Source organism: Mustela nigripes, chromosome 1 (assembly GCF_022355385.1).
Source record: "Mustela nigripes isolate SB6536 chromosome 1, MUSNIG.SB6536, whole genome shotgun sequence".
Classification (NCBI taxonomy): domain Eukaryota; kingdom Metazoa; phylum Chordata; class Mammalia; order Carnivora; family Mustelidae; genus Mustela; species Mustela nigripes.
Window position 1 is genome coordinate 47,051,714 of NC_081557.1, and position 16,704 is coordinate 47,068,417.

Below are 16,704 nucleotides of genomic sequence, written 5' to 3' on the forward strand. Positions count from 1 at the left end.
ATCCTTTCCAATAACTTCTGTGGAGTTTGTCTTCATTGGTTTTCTCTTGTAAATGTACTCTCTGAGGGTGATTCACCCAAACTGTTTGATTAAAATGACATGTATTCAGTGATAACTCTGAAATGTTCTGGAGATTTTTGCCTGGAAATTCGCACCTTTGTGGACACTGAAGATCCATGGATATCTTTAGGTGGGTTTCCCATAGTAATTTCATATATAACATATTCAAAATTGAATGCACTGATATTTATTATTTATTATATTTTAATAATCTATTCATAAAAATCTTATGATCTAATGACACTTAAAATTCTATCAATATAGGAAATAATTATCATCAAAATGTATAAGATTATTTAGACATATTTTCCTTGAATTTAAGAGTAAAAATATTTATATATATTGAGTATTATATACATATAATTTATAATTAAAATAGTTTAATTTAGAGTTTCTCAATGATAAAGTACTAATCCATGACCTAGACAGCTCTCCTAACCAAAAGAAAATTTATCTAAATATTTTTGTGTGACAATGTAATTTGTTATTTCTATAGGATATGATAATTGTGAGGACAAATGCTACAAATCCAGAAAAACATGGAGATCTTAAGCAACCTGACATCTAAATTTCCAAACTTCTTGCTGACTGGAATTCCTGGCCTAGAGTCTGTCCATGTGTGGATCTCTATCCCTTTTTGTTGTCTCTATGCCATTGCCTTCTCTGGGAACAGCATGATCCTATTTGTCATCATTACCCGGCAGAGTCTCCATGAGCCCATGTACTATTTCCTCTCCATGCTTTCAGCTGCTGACTTGGGCTTGACTGTTTCTACAATGTCAACAACATTAGGTATCCTCTGGTTTGATACAGTTGAAATCAGTCTAAATACCTGCATTATCCAGATGTTTTTTCTACATGGATTTACCTTCATAGAATCTGGGGTACTGGTGGCTATGGCCTTTGACCGCTATGCAGCCATCTGTGATCCTCTGAGATATGCTACCATTCTCACTAATTCTAGAATCATTCAGATGGGCCTGTTAATGATAATACGCACTGTAGTATTAATAGTACCACTACTCTTGCTCCTTAAGCCCCTTAATTTCTGTAAAGCTAATGTCCTTTCCCACTCCTACTGCTACCACCCAGATGTGATTAAATTAGCATGTTCAGATACTCGGGCCAACAGCATCTGTGGATTAATTGATCTCATCCTGACTACAGGAGTAGATACACCATGCATTGTCCTGTCTTATATCTTGATCATTTACTCTGTTTTCAGTATTGCCTCCCCTAAAGAACGACATAAGGTTTTTAACACCTGTGTCTCCCACATTGGAGCAGTGGCTGTTTTCTATATCCCCATGATGAGCCTGTCCTTGGTGCATCGTTATGGTCCATCAGCCCCCAAAGTTGTCCATTCGATGATGGCAAATATCTATCTGCTTTTGCCTCCAGTGCTCAACCCAATCATCTATAGTGTAAAAACAAAACAGATTCGCAAGGCTATATACGCAGTCTTCTCCTTACAAAATAAACAGAGATAACTGCTTAAGAAAAACCTAAAAAAGTGACTTTGACTGTAAAAGGCAACTCTGGTAGGTTACTGTCTATCAGATATATTTTTTTGTCATTTTATTCCTTTATTCAACACATATTTGGAGATCATTTTTGTGTCTTCAGTCATAAAATATGCTACACCCCAAGAATTTTATAGTCAAATAAGGGAAACATGGAAACATTAAAAATGAAATAATGAAAATACTCAAAGAAATTAACATTTAGTGTCTACTTTATATTATGTGTTCTACTAACAGCTTTTAAGACATATTCCATTTATTCTTCAAACAGCTCAGTGAAATATATAATAATATTAGTTACATTTTAGAGATGAAGAAACTGAGGTCTAAAGACATGTAAGCCATCAACCAGACAACTAACATGGCTCAGGGTTGAGATTTGAATCTAGACTCTCTGCATGTTAGATGTCACAGTATTCACTAGTGTCTTAATACTCTGCCAAAAGCATCTAGGAAAAATATTACAAGATCAAAAGTAAGAACTGAGTCTTCTAGTTCATGCATTATACCTTTAGAAAAGTTGTGTTGTTTTTCCTAGAGTATACTTTAGCTTGTTTTCTTCACTTACAATTAATAGTCCAAAAGATAGGAATAGATATGTCATGCCATGTAAGCCATAGATCGGTATCTAGTACTGGACAGTTAGTAACCCAGCTTCAAGAATTAAGGGCATTTGCTAATTCATTATAGGAAATGGGAACTTTAGAGAACTGGATAAAGTTTGAGGCAGGGTTTCTTAACCTTTTTTAAAGCATAATTATCCCTATGGAATCTAATGAAATCTATGAACCCTTCTCCACAGAAAAACCACATATAAGCACGTTCATATTTTCCATAAAATTTCAGAGGCTTCACAAGTGACACAAAGGAGCTACTATAGCTATATTAACCAAACAAAGAATGAAAGGTAAATAATTCATGATGCTCAGCCTATAAGTGGTTATATGCAGCCATACCTAAGATATGGTTCTTACATACAAAAAGATTTTTTGGTAAACATATCAATTTAGGGGACATGCAGAAACTTAAAACTCAGTTGTATAAAATGGTAGAAAAATGCAGAGGAAAGTGGAGGTGGAAACCTGATGTGTGTCACAACAATTTAATTGAAGTTGGAAAAGTAACAAATAGGAGGGATGTTTTATGTATCCCACAAACACTGGAGGAAGCAATGTGCTGGAGCCAGCACACATCAGCTTGCAAGCGGCCATATTGTGCAACTCATCTCAACTCTTGTATCCAACAATGTCATATTGGCAGTTTCAAATCATCATTTATACCTAGGAACTGACAAATACTACAAATAAGGACTTTTTATTTTTCAGAGATTCAGTTTACCAGCATACCAGTGATTGGGAGCCAACTTTATGCTTGGCTTTGTAAGAAGCAATAGAAATTAAAAGTTGGAAGAAACATATTCCCTGCACTCAAGAAGCCTAAAGTCTAGTGTGTGAAGCAGTAACATAGACAAAAAAATATAAAGTAATTAAAGTAATGTACTAAATCTTGTGAAAGTTGATAATGCAAAATGATACCTGTTGTGTTGCCATCTAAGTTGAAAATGTTTCCAAAGGTAAATAGAGAAAAGTGTATTTTGGAAGCAAGTCTGTCGAACAATGTGAGAAGTACTCTGTCACCATTTTACTCTTCGTGAAAGAATACTCTCCTGAGTTTTAAATTCACAGGTCTGATCTGGATATAGCACTGAAGAATATAAAAACCTAAAACTTTACTTCCTTTTTTCTTCACTTTTCTCTATCCATCAGATTCTTTTAAGTGAATTTAGATGGTAAGATTTGTATTAGCTGCTTAAAGAACATCTTTTGCTTGAACAATACTGTTGTATAAAGGAATTGATTTGTAGATTTGGTTTAGAAATTTGGGTGTGTTTCTTTCAGGAAACAAAAGGGGACTTTTGTTTTGGTAATTCTACATGCCTGTTAGCTGCATAGAGCTTCAGAGAGAGAGAACACATGAGAATATTAAAGTTGAGGGACTTATATATTGAGAGGCTCAAAGGGCTATAATATTACAAAGCTTACTCCTAATAGCCTACCCAAGAAAAGACTATCTCTGGAGACCTACCTGAAATTGCAAGAGAACATGGTAATGGCAAAAGGGAATATTTTTTTTAATGTATTTTGAAGACTTTATATGCTGCAAGCAAAATCTTGGATGACCTTACTTAGTTTGAGTTGTACTATTGATTTACAAAATGTCTAGGATATTACCTATACATGATACTTAGTATAATTCATTAATGGGAATTGCATGGCTTAGTGTATAGAGTGGGCTTGGGGTAAATTTATTAAATTAACATTCTAATAAAGTTCAGTAGTTCAAGAGGGAACCATTAAGAAGATTCTCATAGTATGAGGGGTCTTGGTGGCACAGTTGAGTGAGCATCCAACTCTTGGTTTCAGCTGAGGGTCATGAGATCAAGACCCACCTCAGGCTCAGCACCTACACTGCTTGGGCTTTTTTTTTTTTTTCTTCCTCTCTTTCTCTCTGTATCTCCCCACCCCCACTCAAATAAATAAAAAAATCTCTTTTTAAAAAGGTACTCATAAGAGAGTCTTGAAGATCTGCCTATTGGTTACATGTAGAAATAAAAGAAACTGTAAAGACAGGAAAAAATACAGTTCTGTGCATGTGAAGGCATTTGATTATTTCCATTATGTTTTTCCATACACTGTATATGTCCTGATTCTTTCTTTCATGTACAGCTGTTGTGTTTCTTGCCAATTTTTCTCTCTTCAATTGATCCATCCAATAAGCTTTCATCTGATCAATTATGGAAAAAATTGATTCAAAATGTTTCCTTCAGAAGGATGGATCAAGTTCTGTCAACCTTAATGCTTGCTTATCTACTTCATTATCCATGTGTTCCAAGTAGACTTGTGTTCTTACCATTTGTTGAATGCAACAGATTAATTTCAAATTGAATCATGCTTCTTCCCACCCTAAAATATTACATTCATTCCACATTTTCTTTTAATACACATTGTATTCATGATTCTGCTTCTTTTATGAACAATTTTTAACCAATAAAATAAAGTGGCTAAGGGAAGTGAGCACACTGGGATGAATAGATTATACAAGTTCAGAAGACCTACCCTAGATTGTGTTCCAGGAGAAGCCTAGAGGACACAGCATCCACTGAGTACATTAGGAATCAGCTGCAAAAATGATATCGGCATCACTGAGAAGAGGTTCTTCTCTGCTGACCAGGGATAATATGAGATGCAGTCACTGAGCCAGGCTTATTAATAACCCTATATATAATAAGGTCTGAACAAAACAGAGTCTAGGTAATCACCAAAAACCAGAGGGTAGCAGTTATTATAAGAACTGACAAGGTCCAAAAGCAAGCAAGAGAGCTTAAAGTGCAAGCAGCTGGGGCGCGTGGGTGGCTCAGTGGGTTACGCCTCTGACTTCAGCTCAGGTCATGATCTCAGGGTTCTGGGATCAAGACACACATCATCAGGCTCTCTGCTCAGCAGGGAGCCTGCTTCCCCCTCTCCCTCTGCCTGCCTCTCTGCCTACTTGTGATCTCTCTCTCTCTCTCTCTGCCAAATAAATAAATAAATAAATCTTAAAAAAAAAAAAAAGTGCAAGCAGTTGTGGAGATGTTTAATAGAGCATGACATCTCTGGGGGCAAAACAGACAAATAGCTAATGAGGGGCTAGGTAACATTATAAAAAGGAGGCAAGAATGGATAAAAAGGAGATGGGAAGAACTGTCATATTTTGAGGTAAGATTCACCTTGAGTTGAGGAGAAAGATAAAAAAAATTTCTGGTAGAAGAATTATCTGAGACTATCAGGCAATTCTAAACAGAATTAGTCAAGGTCATTGGGTATCCCCAAGTCAACATCATCTGTTAGAGGAATTCTGTATCTTCTAGGAATGGGCCTGCCTTAGTTTCCCTGCCATATTCAGTTACTGGCTGAAAACAGCTCATGGAAATGTGACCTCTGTGGAATATGATGATGGATTAAGAGCTCCAAACTGGGACCAAGAGATAATGAGACATGTGAAGGGCACATTTAATAATAAGCATATCTATCAAATTAAGAGGAAAGTATGTAGGCAGAACAAGGAGGAACCAAACAACCTAACCTTGTGACAGAGAAGCCAGAGCAGCTCTGGGATGCTCAGGAGAAGCTCAACAGCCTGCCATGTCCTCAGGTTCATGGGCTTCCCTTAAGGTTTTAAATACTCAAGAAATGGAGTATCAAGGTGAAGGATATGAAAGTATTGTTTTTGTAGCTTTTCTATCATATAAATTATTTTGAAAAACAGTGTTAAGAATTCTCATGAGAGAGGACTGGGTAGCTCAGTCAGTTAAGCATCTTACTCTTGATTTCAACTCAGGTCATGATCTCATGGTCCTAAGATCAAACCCCACATCAGGCCCTGTGCTGGGCACAGAGGTGCTTAAAATTCTCTCTCTATCCCTCTGCCTCTTACTCACCCCTATTTGTGTGCACTCTCTCTCTAAAAAATAAAAATATAGGGGTGTCTGGGTGGTTCAGTCATTAAATGTCTGTCTTCAGCTCAGGTCATGATCCCAGGGTTATGGGATCAAGTTCCACATTGGGCTCTCTGCTCAGCAGGAAGCCCACTTCTCCCTCTCCCACTCCCCCTGCTTGTGTTCCATCTCTCACTCTCTCTCTCTCTCTATGTCAAATAAATAAAATCTTTAAAAATAAAAAATAAAAATATAAAGATAAAAAATTCTCATGAGAAAAATATCTGATTGACCCTTCTTGGGCCAGTATCTAAGTTTCTGGTATTGCTCAATCAAGTTCATGTGTACAAGACTAGTATATTGAGCTCACTTCTATGTTTGGGTCTATCAGGAAAGGGGAAATATTTTACCAAAGAACCATCCAACACCACTCATGTATCCACTCCTTATCCAAAAGAGTGTATTAAGAACATTTGATTAATGACAAATATCTTTAACACAATGACCAGTATCCTAATAAATAAATGATTGACTAAATAGAAAAATATTTTCAATTTGAAAATTTCCCTTTAGCAAAACTCATCAAGGCAAAAGTACAAGGAATACAAAATCACTGATTAGATAAATAACAAGACAGTTATGTAAATTTATAAAATGTAAACACATATATTAGCATGTCATATCTTTCCTGCAGGCGAGCAGAGACAGATTCAGGTATTTTGAAGAAGTGATTAAAAAATAATCAAGATTAAAAATCTACTTCATTAGACACAGAAACAGTAAAATGTTCCTCATGTCTACATTAAGATTCTCCATGAAATTTTCATGTTTACTATATTAAAGAATTACTTATTCTGACAATTACTATTTCATGAATTCAATATAATGCTAATTCTTTGCTACTAATAACAAATAATGCTATACACCATTAAGCCTTAAGAAAACATAATTCTTAGTCTGGGACAGTTTATGAGAATTGAAGAAAATATGCAAAAACTACAAAATGTCCATAGCAACTTAACTCTGTATTTTTGTACTCATTGCTCTATGTTATATTAAGTAAACAGAAAAGAAGTCCATTATACAAAACCAATTTCCCCAAAATTATAATTTGTTTCATTATTCATTCAGCAAATATTTATCAAGAACTACTAGGTCTAAAAATAGATAAGACATGAGCATATACTATCATGAAACATTTATAACCATATCTTCCTATCAAAATAATCCATAAATCCCACCAGTACCTCAAATTCAGCAACTCCAAAGACAAATTTATTGTGTTTCTTTTACAATCTGTTCCTTCTATGGATGAATGGAATTATCCTTTATAATGAAGAACGTAAAGTGATTAAGAGTTTTACTTTGAAAAAACACCACCAACCTCCTCCAACCCCTGACAACTTGTCTTTCCACACTGAAACTGGTAACATATAACACAATGCAACTTCTCTGATGCTGCACTTACTATAACTTCTTCATTTCCAACTCCACTATTCTGTACTTTCAGAATCTGCCTGTACTATAGGCACACGCTACCAGGTATCCTTACCTTCAATCTCTCTTGCATTCTAATTTACCTCCTATGCAAAAGTCAGATTGATCTTATAATAGAATCACAACATTGCTTAAAATAATCTGCAATAGCTTCTCTTGTTGTTCAAGTTGTACCTAAATTCCACCAGCCAAGAAAACATTATGTTCTAACCCTGGGTAGCAGGGCAGTAGACCTCAAAGTGAGATTTGCTCTATCATAGCTATTCACAGAAATCTTTGTTTTAATAATTTTTTTGTACATTTTTCAAAAAGTGGAAAAGCAGGGAAAAAAACTCATCAAAGATGGCAGGCAAATGGCTCAAGGATTTGAGAGAAGCAAGTAGTAGATTTTTAGGAGCAAGTTTCACTTTGAGATACTGATTTCAATTCGTTTGGATAAATACTCAGAAATGAAATTGCTGGATCATATGCTAGTTCTTTTTTAAATTTTTTTGAGAAATCGCCGTACTGTTTTCTACAATGTACCAATTTAAATTCCCACCAATGGTGTACCAGTGTTCCCTTTTCTCCACAAAATGACCAACATTTGTTATCTTTTGTTTTTTGCTGCTGTTTTTTTTTCCCTAAAGTAGGCATCCTAATAAGTGTGAAGTGATATCTCACTGTGATTTTGATTTCCATTTCCTTGATGATTATTAATGTTGAGCATCTTTTCACATACCTGTTAACCTATATATAATAATACTGTATTGTATACTTAAAATTTGCTAGGAGGGGAGGTATTATGATAAGTGCTTTACCACATACACACACATAATAATACTAAAGAGGGTGGGAGAAAACGTTGGAGTTGACACATATTTATATGGCCTTTATGATGATGATGGTTTCATGGTTGTATGCTTACTCCCAAATCCATCAAATTATAAATATTAAATATATATATCTTTTTATATGTCAATCAAACCTCAATAAAATGGTTCAAAAAAAATTTCCACGAAAGTTCTACTGAATAAACTTGCTAAATTTCACAGTAATATATATTCCCTCTGTAAAACATATTGACTGATGCTAGCAGCCAGTTGAACACTCAGCTCTTTCTCCAATTAGCAAGTCTTCATTTCCCCTTAACAAGTGCCCTGTGGGCTACTTGTTTTTCCTTCACCATCATAGTTATTATAATGGAAATTTTATACAGTGTATTAAGGATACAGTTTACAGGGGTGCCTGAGTGGCTCAGTGGATTAAAGCCTCTGCCTTCGGCTCAGGTCATGATCCTGGGGTCCTAGGATCAAGCCCCGCATCGGGCTCTCTGCTCAGCAGGGAGCCTGCCTCCCCACCTCCCCCCCACCACCCCGCCTGCTTCTCTGCCTACTTTGATTTCTGTCTGTCAAATAAATAAATAAAATCTTTAGAAAAAAAAATACAGTTTAGAAAGATAATATAAAATTGCAATTTGCAGAACTACATTGAAAGGTCCTAACTCCACATAAAACAATGATGAATAAATTATACACATAAGTGTCAGGTTAAAATAAAATGTTCGATGTAGGTTAAAATTACTTTTATGACTCCTATATTCAACCAACTTTATTAGCTAATTAGCCTAATCATCAACTAAACTAGAGTTTAATAAAATGGCTTCTATTTTGCTTATTTATGATTCTTTTTTCTAGACTGTGAAATAGATATGAAAGAGTAAGGGATAAATTAATTTGACAAACACTATTGACCACTGATTTTGTGTCAAGTACTTTGATTATCAGTATATGTCAGGTAAATTGAAAATATTTGTTTTAGCCTGAACAACTAAGACCAAATAAGATAGTATACCTGAAATTACTTGGAAAACAGACATTAATTAACATAGTCCCTGAAGAAGAGCCAATCTCCTTCTTTTCCTCAACTGGAGTTGCTTCAATCTGATGGGCTATGCTGACAAATCTTCCTTCTACTAAAAGGGTAATCTTCATGGAACCCCTTGGCTTTGTTATTTTATTTTACTGTTTGCTTCTGAATTGTAGGAATCAGTTTAACAAATATTTGCTCATTTTAACAAATATTTCATTCATATGTTCTGAGTACTTGGCACTATGTTACTACCTGAGATACTTTCAAAGTATTTATTTCATTTCATTGTGCAAAAAAATCTGTATAATAGATTATTTACAAGAAACACATAGAATAAAAATCAAGAATATTGGCTCCTCCTCTTAAATGTTGTATCCATGTTCAAAGTAATGATTCAATTTCTTTTTTTTTTTTAAGATTTTATTCATTCATTTGACAGAGAGAGATATCACAAGTAGGTGGAAAGGCAGGCAGAGAGAGAGGAGGAAGCAGGCTCCCTGCTGAGCAGACCGCCCGATTCGGGGCTCAATCCCAGGACCCTGGGATCATGACCTGAGCTGGGCTCGATCCCAGGACCCTGGGATCATGATCTGAGCTGAAGGCAGAGGCTTTAACCCACTGAGCCACCCAGGCACCCCTCAATTTCATTTTTAATTAAAACACATAAACACAGAGTTACCATGTCAACATTTTTTTTTTTTTTAATTCTCCACCTTGACATTTCCTGGCACCAGAGAGTTGAAGCATAATAGAATGGCACTGAAATTCCCCAAGGGTGTATTTATCCCAAATGGGTAAATGACTACACCATCACCGTTCTTTATAAAAATTTTCCATAGAGGTAAGTAGGTGACCTTCATATAGTCCACTTTAAATAAGGGTAAAAGAAGTTCTCCTCCCTGTCTATAAAGGCCAGTCAAGCAGCTGCTCAGATCAGAACCAGTCCTTGATTGTGTCTATAATAAAATGCATCTGATGATAAAATTCTAATCCATCATGAGTAATTTAGCTTAGATAAACACAAGGAAGAATTTCTTGGAAGTGAAGTTAAAGACAATAATTCACTTAGTATCTGGCTTTACCCCTTCAACATCTTATTTGTATCCTCTCTATTCTCCACATCTTGAAAGGTAAGATTCTCCCTACCTACTCTCCCCATCTCCAGTCTCTGATCAGAGCCACTGATTATACTTATTCTCCACTGTATGGTTCATTTCCAAGAACCTGACCCATAATCAGAAATTCCAAATTCTGTAAAGACACTGTGTTCTCATTTGTTTAGCTAATCATAGAAAAATTGTGCTTCTTCTATGTCTGTATTTCCTGACACATATAATGACCAAAACCCCAAATCACTGGTACATCCTCTCTATTGTTTTACTTATATTTCTAATTGGGTTTACACTTACTGCAGCACTCTTATTCCATTCAGTTTCTTAAGACTGCAGCAATCTGATTTGTTTCTTTTTTAATTTTTTCTGAACACCAGGAGCAATGTGGTACAGTGAAATGAGCATACCTAGAGAGTCAGACAGACCTGGCTTCACACACTGGTCCTATTATGTCTGTCTAAGGGAACTTTCACTCTGTACTAAAGCCTTCTTACCAAAAAGTTAGAAGCCTACTAATGGTGCTATTCAATTAAAGCAATAACAGGTAGAGATATGTGGCAAAGACCCTGGCTCAATATTAATTCTTCTTCTCACCAAGAATACTAGGGCTATCCTTTCACTGGTCCTCTGATCTTTCACCTAGTGCATATTTCATCCCAGGCCCCAGACATGGAAATGGAAGTGTCTCCCAGGTCAGCATGTTCAGAGGGTGCAGCAACTGTTTCCCCTCCATGTAGGTGGTTAACTTTGTAACATACCACAGATGTTCCTAAGTTTAGAAAGATATAATAAAGGACTCTCTCAAATTGTTCTCTGTGAAGGGATAAATAAAGTAATTAATTGAACCCATGACATTTTCAATCATGGGAATAGCATTTTGCTTTCTAGAAAGATTGTGTTGTTATTCATCATTTTGACAGACCATCATGTGATGGTAACTGATTTTCCTCAGCAGCAGGATATAATTCTAGACCTTTTTTTATATGAAATGACTAGTAATCTAGAAAATAGGACTTTCAATTCTCCTTCTTGAAAGAATAGAGTTGTTTTACCTTCTTGATTGCTCAAGTGCTGTCGTATATTTTGACTCAGTTGATCTCCATATTCCTTAGTTAGGAGTTAATCACCCTCCAGATATCTTTGATGTAGGCTATTAGTTTTAACATTAGTACTTCTTTGGTCTGTTCCTTCTATCTTTTAGCTTTTTGGAAAATGTAACAGAAAATTAGGAGAAACTGTCTCAGGTAATACTAGCTAGAGTTACTTTAAAAATGGAAGCCTATTTTTAAAAAAAATGGAAGCCTATTTAAATCTTAGAAAATTCTGAGAGAAATATGCTGTATGAATTATGAACAGTGGCAGTACAAACAGAAATGAATGATCAACAAATGGGATGTGGAAGTACATTCAGATTTCTGGATCAGGCAACCTGATACATCAAGTCACCACAGATTTTCAGATGTACAGAGTTACTATCAAAATGAGGAAAACAGAACATATAAGTTGTGGGATCTCTGAGGACTAATTCAGAAGCAATCATGTTGTGCTCCAGTTGACGCTGAGATATTTAAGCAGAAAAATAAGAATTAAATACGTGGATCTAATATATAGGGGATTTAGCCTAGGATAAAGGAAAGTATGCTAAATTAAGAAAATAAATGAATAAAAACATTGTTTATAGAATGCCTATGGAATTAAAATGGAGAAATAGACATTTTGTTCATTGAAATAATCAAACTAGTTTTTATCTATATCCATAAGTAAGTTATGAAATCAATTAGATCATAAAATTGTATTTAAATAAGCATAATAGAATTTATAGAATTTAATAGAAATTATCAGGGATGGCTACTAAAGGAACAATGGATATCCTAGTCCTTTTTTTTTTTTAAGATGTGTTTATTTATTTTAGAAAGAAAGAGAGAGCATGAATGTGGAGGGTAGAGGGAGAGAGAAACTCCATGCTGAGCCCAGAGCTGGATGCAGGGCTTGATCACACGACCCTGAGATCATGACCTGAGCTGAAACCAAGAGTTGGACATTTAACCAACTGAGCCACCCAGGCACTCCACCATGGATTAATTTAAATTATAACATGAAACGGATTAACTTAAATTATAGCCTCTGATAATATGCTTAAGAACTTACAATTTGCTAAAATTAAGTCTCATTAGTTTATTTACATATCATACAATACATATGTAGTCTGACATAAAATTGTTTTGACTCTGAACCATAGAAACATTAAATAATTGAGAGATTTGCAAACATAGATATCTCTAACACATTTGCCTTATTAATTGATAGGGTATAATATTATTATTGAACTAGAATTGTATCATTATTATTATCACTGAAAAGTGCAGTGCAGTTGTTAATAATAAAGGTTCTAAAGTCTTTTCTCTGATTGCCAACATCAATTCTTTCATATTTTATGACCTTCAGCTATTAATCCAAACTTCTGAACTTCACCTTCTGCATCTAACAAATAAAAATACTTCTCCTTAGGTTTGTCCAAGGTTCAAATGAAGTAAGCTATGTAAAACACTTAGATAATTGTATGGAACATCTTCTTATTATTCACATAATATATATCCAAATAATTCTATAAGAAAACAAAAGTCAGATTAAAGACCAGGGCATACATGCTATAAAAGAAGATTATCATTTCTCTCATTGACATGGGCAGGTTCCATAATGGTAAACAAGGCAGTATTTTAGTTTACAAATTAAGAAGAGTACCAAGCTTCAGATCCCTGGCACTGAAGCCTCTTCCCTCAGTTCCCTCTAGTAAACATATGTCATGAGACAGGATGAACTGGCATTATCTATGGTGGATTCTTAGGATACCCTGAAAAAAGATGCTTCTCTGCTAAGTTAAAGTAAATTTTCACTTACAATATGAGTTTAATAATTCTAAAATTGCAAGGCAAAATTATTTCCTGGGGCTTATTCCTACTCATCATTAGAGTATTTTAGGGAGGGCAAATAAAATAGAAATTAGCAAAAACATGTTGAATATCTTCTATGAGGAAAGAATTATACTAAGCAAAGTTTAGCTGAAAATAAACTCTATTCTCATGAAACCATATTAATAAGTATAAACTTATAGTCTAGCTGAAGGATAAAAAAAGTAACAAAAATATTGATGAGTCCAAATTACTAAGTGATAAATAACAAGACAATTTACCTGAGTATGAAATTAAATTGAACTTAATTAAATATCTTATTTCAATGATGAATCCCACAGACAGAATATTGAGTGAAAGGAGCCAGATGCAAGGAGAACATACAGCATGATTCTATTTATCTCAAGATCAAGAACAGAAAAAAGTCATTATGGTAACAGAAGTCAGAATAATGGTTACAATGGGAGAGGATATTGCTGAGGTTGAGGCGTTGGGAAGCCTTCTGGGTTGCTAGTAATGTTCTATCAGTTATCCTGAAAGTAATTATATGAGTGCATAGAGATGCATTAAGCTGTACTCATTAAGCTGTACTCTAAAGTTTTGAGCAATTTATAAATGTGTATTAAACTTTAAACATAATTTTAAAATTCTAAATTTAGAAAATCAAGATTTGACAAGAGAATTCAGCTCCTGCAGATCATAATGCAAATTTTCCATAATTCTACTTTCCCTACTTTCCTCTTGACTGGCGTCCCTGGACTTGAATGGGCCCATGCCTGGATCTCAATCCCCTTCTGTTGCCTCTATTTAACTGCTCTTTCTGGGAATACCCTGATCCTGTTCGTGGTCTTCACTGAGCCAAGCCTCCATGAGCCCATGTACTATTTCCTTTCCATGCTGTCCACCACTGACATTGGCTTATGCATCTCTACATTGGTGACAGTACTAGGAATATTCTGGCTCAATGCCCGGGAGATCAGCTTTAATGCCTGCTTATCACAAATGTTCTTCATTCACCTCTTCACTTTCATGGAATCTTCAGTGCTCCTGGCTATGGCTTTTGATCGTTTTGTGGCCATTTCCAACCCATTGAGATATGCCACCATTCTAACTCATGCAAGGATTGCACAGATTGGTTTGGCAGTCATTACCAGGGGAACTGTCATTCTGACACCACTGGTCTTGCTTCTCAAGCGTCTATCGTTCTGCCGAAGCCATGTGCTCCATCATTCCTACTGCTTCCACCCTGACGTAATGAAGCTCTCGTGTTCAGACACAAAGATCAACAGTGCATTTGGACTAACTGCAATCATCTCTACTGCTGGAGTGGACTCTATTTTTATCCTGCTTTCCTATGTCCTGATCATTTGCTCAGTTCTCAACATTGCATCCCCAGAGGAGAGAAAAAAGGCTTTCAGCACCTGCATTTCTCATATCACAGCTGTGGCCATATTCTACATCCCTTTAATCAGCCTGTCTTTTGTTCACAGGTTTGGAAAACATTCTCCACCATATGTGCCCACACTGATTGCTAATATTTACTTGCTCATTCCCCCTGTGATGAATCCCATCATCTATAGTGTGAAAACAAAGCAGATTCAAAGAGCTGTGCTCAAACTTGTGTGTTCTAAGCGAACTCATATTTAACAATTACTGACCCATGAAGACCTATTTCAAATCAGTAAAATTTGATCATAAATTGGAGTTATAATCCATGCAATTTTAAAGTTGGGTGTAGCTATGTGTCATATGATTCAAATGTCTCCACAATGCTGTTAGTCTTATCTAGGGCAATCTTATGTTTTCTACCACCAAAATACTAAGTCAGATTCTCAGTGTCTCTCAGTTACCCTATTCCTATAGATGGATAACTCACTTCCTATCTCTCTACTCTTTCTATCAAAACTACACATCATTCACTTTGCATTAATTTTCCAAATATCCAGCACAAATAAAATTTAATAAGAAACCAATAAGCATCTTTTCCATGTTTATTTCTCATACACCATTCCTATCTCTAACAAAGTCAGTTCCACCCCCTCCTCTCCAGCAACCCTCAGTTTGTATCTCAAGAAACATCTGAACAATTTAAGTGCCATTTAATTCATTTTGTATGTGTAAGACATTTTCTTACAAATGACCCCCCCTTTTTTTTACTTATATTACCCAGCACTTGATCAAAATTCTGACTTTCCAAACTACATAGGCAAAGGACTATTTTAGATCTTGAGATCACAGTCTCTGGCATTTATTCCAGTTTGCATATGGCCCAATTTGACTAAAAGTAATTAAAGCCATTTTTTTCATGGATGGTTTCACAAAACCAACTGCTATACATAATTTAAAATTAAAATTTCCCAGGTGCCAAAGATAAGTTCACTGATTGTTTCAAATGCACCATTTTGATCAGAGATATTGATGATAGAGAAGGCTGTGCATAAGCTGGGGTAAGGGGTATACAGGAACTGTGTAATTTTCACTGAATTTTGTTGCTATGAACCTAAAACTGCTCTTGAAAACCCCAAATCTATGAAAGTGCAGATTCCTGAGCCCCATCCCAAATATTTTATTTTACTAGTTCTAGGATGAGGCCTATGAATCTGAATTTATAACAAGATCCCAGGGTATGTCTAATATCCAGCCAGTTTGAGAAGCCACTGAACTAAACACAGTATAACTTGTATCTCTCTGCTGTTTGTTTATTATCATCAACATAACATACATTTACTTTGATCTCTGTGGGAGAATGGTGGGGGTAGAGAATAATCTTTAAATCTTTCTCTCTGTGGAAAACCTGGATCTAAAATACCAGAGTATATCAAGTGATTTCAGAGGTCTCTTTCCCAAAGCAGGTGTGAAAACTACATTCATACACTTTCCATGTTTTTTCAATATTTATATTTTCCTGGCATATATTTCAATATTATTCATAGCAAGTTAAAAACAAAACCACTTTAGCAATTGCAGTGCATTAAACCACATGGGACAGCAAGCAGATTTAGGCATGCAGAGTGTTTTTGAAGCACAAAGGCAAAACAAGAAAATACAGTTGACCAGAAATATCCCTTAGGAATAGATTTTTCTAAGGGGTGAATGATTCTCCTGAGAATGGGTTTCTCATAGATACCCTCCACTCAGAGGAGAATGATATCGCAGATCCTTGTCTCTTCTTCATCGTCTTCACTTGATGTAAGTACAGGGGCATCAGAAAGACAGTGGATATGCACTAATGTTAGATTTATGTGGGCTCATCTTGCAACAAGAAATTTGGCTTTATT

General features: G+C 35.5%; 2 protein-coding genes across 2 annotated transcripts; both read left to right on the forward strand.

The window, feature by feature from the left end:
- Positions 1-578: 578 nt before the first annotated feature.
- On the forward strand, positions 579-1,550 carry LOC132016491 (olfactory receptor 51F1-like). The gene has a single exon (XM_059397788.1). The coding sequence runs from the start codon at positions 579-581 to the stop codon at positions 1,548-1,550; it is 972 nt and encodes a 323-aa protein (XP_059253771.1).
- Positions 1,551-14,128: 12,578 nt separating this feature from the next.
- On the forward strand, positions 14,129-15,073 carry LOC132011762 (olfactory receptor 51F2-like). The gene has a single exon (XM_059390871.1). It carries the CDS (start codon positions 14,129-14,131, stop codon positions 15,071-15,073), a length of 945 nt encoding a protein of 314 aa, XP_059246854.1.
- The last annotated feature ends 1,631 nt before the right edge of the window (positions 15,074-16,704 follow it).